General features: G+C 38.6%; 1 protein-coding gene across 1 annotated transcript; it reads right to left on the reverse strand.

Annotated features, from left to right (window-relative positions):
• Positions 1–5,252: 5,252 nt before the first annotated feature.
• LOC107708711 (E3 ubiquitin/ISG15 ligase TRIM25-like) lies at positions 5,253–6,690 on the reverse strand. The gene is made up of 3 exons (XM_016513010.1): positions 6,100–6,690; positions 5,712–5,807; positions 5,253–5,599 (listed from the first exon to the last, which is right to left on the reverse strand). The coding sequence occupies exons 1-3, from the start codon at positions 6,688–6,690 to the stop codon at positions 5,351–5,353; spliced, it is 936 nt and encodes a 311-aa protein (XP_016368496.1). The 3' UTR covers positions 5,253–5,350.
• Positions 6,691–7,134: the final 444 nt, after the last annotated feature.

Here is a 7,134-nt window from a genome sequence, read left to right on the forward strand (position 1 = left end):
GGGGGGGGGATCTGAGTGGCCCTTGTGTTTCTCTTGTGCTTGGTCAAATGTTTGGTGTAATGCTCCTGTTCCTTGTTTGCTGTTTTATCTATTCAATTCCTGTACTGAGATTCACATCTCTGCCTGCCTTCTCTGCCAGCAAAATTACACCTTTCACCCAAATTCTGAAGCAGCAACTTACCCCAAGAGTTTTACTTCAACTTTTCACAAAATAAAAATGATATTTCTCCTCACACAAATCAAGCATATAGCATTAGTTATGGCAGGTCATGTGAGTCAAGCTTGCATCAGCTGACTCTCAGTTGATCCATATCTACATATAGGAATACAATGCCTATCACAGCATTCCTATATAACGTCTATCCAGTATTATTCAACAGCTTTTTTGCTTGCTCAGGAGCAAATTACCTCCATCCCCAACTCCTCCTTTCACCAAAGTCAGAACACTCACTTGGCTTGCTGATATTCCTCATTGAATCAGACTACTTTTGTCTTGAAAATTGTTGTTCCACTTAAATATAATTAATGACATTAATGATATCTGCTTTGTGTTATTTGTTTTACCCTAAGGGGGCGTATTGCTGCTCTCTCTGCTCATTCATGACAGGCTGCATGGATGGGCAGGGAGTTTTTGCCCAGAACAGAACCATACTGTCAATCCAAACTATATTCTAAGTGTCAATCGTTTTGACGATAGTAGTCCTGGCAGAAATATAATTTATGTCCACAAATTCCTCATTAACAGACATAAGAATGTTTAATAGCCAACATAAAACAAATTAGATCACATCAAAACTGTTTAAATGTAGTTCTCACAGTCACAAATACTGATGTACAGTTTAACTCAGACTCACACCTGTCACTGTTGTTTTTATATGTAATTTCCACATTTATTCTTATTCCACCATTACACTACAGTTAAAACTGTAGTAAAAGATGGGAAACAAACAATGTTTATTGGAAAAGGTTTAAAAAGTAACTAATCAGAAAGGTAATGGATGTGGAAAGACCTTGCTTGAACGGCATACATAATCCTGACTGATAAATGAGCAAGTATTGAGTAATACTAAAGTAAAACATATTTATTTATTTCATTATTTCTCTGAGCAAATTCCACATAGTTATTGTCAGTTCTGTTGAAATCATGCTAACATGCAAGGTGTGTAATATGTACACTGTAATCTGCATATGTCAGAATACTGGACATCTAATTTTGACTCAAAATTGTTACATTAAAAATAATATACAGTAAGTTTTTTTCTCAAATTTTATAACAGTAAGGCAAGGCAAGGCAAGATTATTTATATAACACATTTCATACACAATGGTAATTCAAAGTGCTTTACATAAAAGGAAGTAAAATAATCATAAAAAATAATCACAACAATAAAACAAGGAATTTATAAACTTTTAAAATGATTAAAAAAATTATTTTAAATGAATTTAAAACAGTTAAAAATAGGAAATGATTATATATAAAATACAGTGCAATCAGTTCGGAGGTAGCACAGTGCTCAATCAATAAATGCACAGCTAAACAGATGAGTTTTGAGTCTAGATTTAAATGTGGCTAATGTTTTAGCACATCTGATCTCTTCTGAAAGCTGATTCCAATTGCGGGCGGCATAACAGCTAAAAGCGGACTCCCCTTGTTTTGTGTGAACCCTTGGTATTTCTAACTGACTCGATCCTAATGATCTGAGTGGTCTGTTAGGTTTATATTCAGCGAGCATATCTGCAATGTATTTAGGTCCTATGCCATTGAGTGATTTATAAACGAGTAAAAGTACTTTAAAATCTATCCTAAATATAACTGGAAGCCAGTGTAAAGACCTGAGGACTGGTGTGATATGCTCAGAATTTCTGGTTCTAGTCAGAATTCTAGCAGCAGCGTTCTGGATGAGCTGCAGCTGTCTAATAGTCTTCTTGGGAAGGCCGGTGAGGAGACCATTACAACAGTCCACCCTGCTGGTGATAAAGGCATGAACAAGTTTCTCCAAGTCTTGACTGGAAACAAAACCCTTGTTTAACTGAAGAAAGTTATGGCACATCCAACTGTTAATTTCATCAATGCATTGGCAGAGGGAGTCAATGGGGCTGTAGTCATTTGGTGATAAGGCTAGGTAAATCTGGTTATCATCAAATTGCCATGATAGGCAATTTGGTTCTTTCTCATTATCTGACTCAGTGGGAGCATATACAGGCTAAACAAGAGCGGTGCAAGAACTGAGCCTTGTGGGACTCCGCATGTCATGGACGTCCACTTAGACTTATGTTCTCCTATACTCACATAATAACCTCTCCCTTCTAAGTATGACTTGAACCATTTGACTTTTTCAGAAGGGGTTTAACAACTGCAGTTTTCAGGGAGTTTGGAAAAGTCCCAGAAAGAAGTGAGGCGTTCACCACTTCTAAGAGATCTGCTTCCAAACAGTTAAGCACCCTTTTGAAAAAATATGTGGGAAGTGTGTCAAGATAGCAGGTTGACGATTTAAGGTGCTGTACTATTTCTTCCAAAATTTTGCTATCAATTTCTTCAAAAGCAGACATAGTATCTTCTTTTTGATATTGTGGTCGAATCTGTCTAACCTCTGCATAACTTGGGGATGTGCTAATCGCCTTCCTGATATTATTGATCTTCTCAGAAAAGAAGGAAGCAAACTCATTGCATTTGCTGTTGGAGAGCATTTCACTGGCAATCTGACTTGGGGGGTTTGTCAGTCTCTCAACAGTAGCAAAAAGAGTGCGAGTGTTGTTTAAGTTACTGTTTATAAGGTTTGAGAAGAAGGTCTGTCTAGCTGTGGCTTGTTCCACATTGAAAGCACGAAGGCTGTCTTTATATATGCTATAGTGAATTTCAAGTTTCGTCTTCCACCATATCTGTTCAGCTTTTCTGCATTGTCTTTTCATACTCTGAACTGCTGTTGATTTTCTCCAAGCTGATTTCTGTCTGCCAGTCTTCTTGCTGACTTTCACAGGAGCAATGTCATCAATGACATTCTTAACTTTTGAGTTAAAGGAATCAAGGAGAAGATCAGCAGAGTCTGCAGAAATGCTTGGTGTTAAGAAATAAAGCCTCCATAAATAGCACACTAGTGTTTTCGTTAATGCATCTCTTTCTGACAGAGACGGATCTAGATTCAGTGGTAACAGAGATCAATATATTAAGGAAAATACAGAAGTGATCAGATAGTGCTACGTCCTTAATAACAATGGATGAAATGTTTAGACCTCTACTGATGATTAAATCTAGAGTATGTCCACGATTGTGTGTGGGTTCATGCACATGCTGAATCAGTTCAAAAGTGTTTAAAACAGTTATAATTTCTTTTGTAGTTTTGATTTCTGCATTACCTATGTGAATATTAAAATCCCCTGCAATAGAAAAACAGTCAAACTCTGAGGAAATCATTTAACAGAACATAACAGTTCTGTGAACTCTTCAACAAAGGCTGGAGAGTATTTTGGAGATCTGTAAATAATGATAAACAGAATGCATAGAGCACCTTTCAGCACAATCCCTAGATATTCAAAAGGCAAGTACTGACCAAATGACACTTGCTTGCATTGATAGACATCTTTAAATAGAGCAGCTACACCTCCACCTCTCCTAACAGTCCTGCAAACACTCATGAAAGTAAAGTTAGGAGGGACTGTTTCATTGAGGACCGTTGCACTGCAGCTGTCTTCTAGCCATGTTTCGTTTAGAAACATAAAATCCAGGTTGTTTGTGGTTATTAAGTCATTGATCAGAAATGATTTATTTTTTAGCGAGCGAATGTTTAAAAATGCTAACTTGATGGCGCTACTTTGTGCCTTTACAGCAATCTTAGTTTGATGCATAACAGGCCGCAGATTAGATGGGTCAGCCGTACGGCTAAATTTGATTTAAAATAAATTAAAACAGTTAAGAATAGAAAAAGATTGTACATAAAATACAGTGCAATCAGTTAGGACGTCGCACAGTGCTTATTCACTAAATGCACAGCTAAACATACGAGTTTTGAGTCTGGATTTAAATGTGACTAATGTCAGCCGTACGGCTTGAGAAAGCCTTAGACTTTCTATCACGTGATAAAACAGAAATAGAGAACAGTAAGATACAAAAATATTATATTACACAAATATGTCCAGTAAAAACCCAGTGTGTCCAGTATACTAATTGTTTAGAAGGAGGAAGCTATATCAGTTGAAAATCACACAGTTTCATTGATGATTTATAACCAACCACAAATCCAGGATAGAGCGGCTGAGTGAATGTGGTCTGGACTGTGTGGATGGGGTTCATTGTGTCAGAGACGCTGCAGAAGGACAGAGTTCCTGCACTGTGATCCACATACACTCGTATTCTCCTGCAGCTGGAGGGAACAGGGAGTTTAGTCTGTTTGTTGTTGTGCCAGAATGAGAAACTGGAGGGAGAGCAGGACAAACTCCAGGACTGATCATTACGTCCAAACACACACTCCTTACCAGATCCCTTCCTGCTGATGCTCTTATATGACACTGATATACCCACACCAACATTCCCACTCCACTCAAGCTCCCAGTAACAGAATCCACACACATTTTCTCTACAAAGAACCTGAAAATATATATCAAATCTGTCTGGATGATCAGGATACGGCTGGGGTGTGTCAGTGTAAGTCACCACTCTGTTCTTCCCAGTGAGACGGAGGAGTTTATGTGCAGTGTTTGGATCCAGAGTGAGCTGATGGGAATCTGATGATACTGTATAATGATTTTTAATTGTTTTGTTAGACATTGATTGTAGCTTAACACTTCCTTGTTTATATTCAGTGTATTTAATATATTAAATAGTCATTACTTCTGGTTTAGATATTAGATTGAAAATATTGTAAGAATTTTTTTAACATATTTTTTAAGTATATTGTTTGGTATAATTTGGTTTACTCATTGGTGAGTCTGATATTTTTACAAAATAATTAAGAATTAGAAATTAGAAAGTAAACGTTTTGTAATTGTGTTTTATTAGACTTACATTGTAGGAAGTCCTCACTGGTCCTAGAACCAATGTCAATGTGAGTGACTGTGGGAATCACAGACATAAAGTAAAACAGAGGTAAACCTAAAAGACTATACCTAAAGACTGTTTTCAGAGAGCAGATGAATCTTTACCCAATATCTTTTTCATCTCCTCTGTGCAGAAATCCTCCAGTTTGTGTCTCAGCTGACAGACAGATTCTCTCACATCATCCAATGAAAAGAGGAAACTGATCGTGATGTTGTCTGTAGATTCAGAAAGAGCTGAGAGAGACTGAAGACTCTGCAGGAATAACAATACAAATGACTCAAAGACCTCATTATCTCACACTGTCCCCAATAACCTGCACTACAGTTGGGCTACCTGCAGGAAATGTATGTGATCGTCTGTGTGTGAAAGCTGCTCCAGCTCAGAGTTTCTGTTCATCAGATCTTCAATCTCCTGCTCCAGTCGCTCCATTTGTCCTTCAGCTCGACTCACTGCAGTCTTTTCCTGATCTCTGATCCGCTGTGTCACCTCAGAGCGGCTTCTCTCAATGGAGCGGATGAGCTCAGTAAAGATCCTCTCACTGTCCTCCACTGCTGTCTGTGCAGAGCGCTGTTAGACACACATCACAATCAGCTCTTACTGCTTCCTCACAGCGGCTTCAGTGGGACTGAAAGAGGAGAGTCAAACTGAGTCTCAAACCTCTCTTCTTCTCCAAACTCACCTTATGAGACTCCACAGCCTCTCTCAGCTGCTCAAGATCTTTCTGTCTCTGCTGGATTCTCTGCTGGAGTTTTCTCAGTGTCTCCTTTAAATGCCTCTGTAGGACAAACAGATAACAGCAAACATGATAAATATTATATAAAATAATATAATTTATCATAAGCAAGTTCTGAGATCCATGTGAATTTCGATTGCATATAGATTTAAGATACACAAGAAACAATGACCATTGGTGATATGACAAAGTTGAGCAAAGATCAACTTATATTCAAATGCACAGAGACACAATGTTGCAATTACCAGTGGGTGTGGAGCTGAAATGATCCATTCACATTGTGATGTGGTTATATAATGCCAAGGAGGAACACTTGTGTAATTTCAGTTCATACCTCTTTCTCTGTCCTCTCTGCTGCAGTTGATACAGTCGCATGTTTTTTATGTTCATCCTTTGCGCACAACATGCAAATGTATTGCTGGTCAGTACGACAGAAAACCTCCAGAAGCTTCTCATGTTGACGGCAGATCATCTGCTGCAGTTGTCTAGTTGCATCAATCACTTTGTGTCGCTTTCCTGGGTGAAACTCCTCATGACGCTCAAAGTGAGTTTGACAGTAAGACTCCAGACACACCAGACAGGACTTGACAGCTTTGTGTTTTCTTCCAGTACAGATGTCACACTCCACGTCTCCAGGTCCAGCAGGAACAGCAGCTTTTAGTTTGGTCTTCTTCAGTTTCTCCACCACTTCAGCCAGCATGGTGTTTTTGCCTAAAGCAGGTCTTGGACTGAAGGTCTGTCTGCACTGAGGGCAGCTGTAGACTCTCTTCTGATCCTCATGATCCCAGCAGTCTGTAATGCAGCTCTTACAGTAACTGTGTCCACAGGGAATGGTCACTGGATCATTTAGTAGATCCAAACACAGTGGGCAGATGAACTGCTCCTCTGAAACACAGGCTTGAGCCATTTTACTGCATGTACGCATTAATACAGAGACACATACAACAGCTAAAGTTCTGTGTTCCCTCAGTGAGTTTCAGGTTTTATGAGTTTCCTGGTTTCCTGGTTTTATGTTTGTGAAAAGTGTGCCATACAGGTGTGTCTGTTAATCTATAAACTCATATGCTAAAGTTCACTAGGTCTCAAACTTAAACTTAGAATTAGTAAGAATCCAAAGCTGACATAAAATAGGGTAAAAAAAAAATAAAAAAAAATGAAGTGATACTGCAACTATTTACCATATTGTACTGCAGTACTGAAAACTATAAGCAGAATTGCTGTTCCTGTATTCCCACAGACACCCCACACTTGGCAGGATGGTCCCAAGTATGCACATCTATGCAGGCACACAGAGACACATCCGCTTGACAATATGGGGTGTTTTGATGAGACCATTTGCATTTTAGATAATTAATCTGGAACGGTAAAG

This window comes from Sinocyclocheilus rhinocerous, unplaced genomic scaffold (genome assembly GCF_001515625.1).
Source record: "Sinocyclocheilus rhinocerous isolate Xijiao unplaced genomic scaffold, SAMN03320098_v1.1 scaffold54, whole genome shotgun sequence".
In the NCBI taxonomy this organism is placed as follows: Eukaryota; Metazoa; Chordata; class Actinopteri; order Cypriniformes; family Cyprinidae; genus Sinocyclocheilus; species Sinocyclocheilus rhinocerous.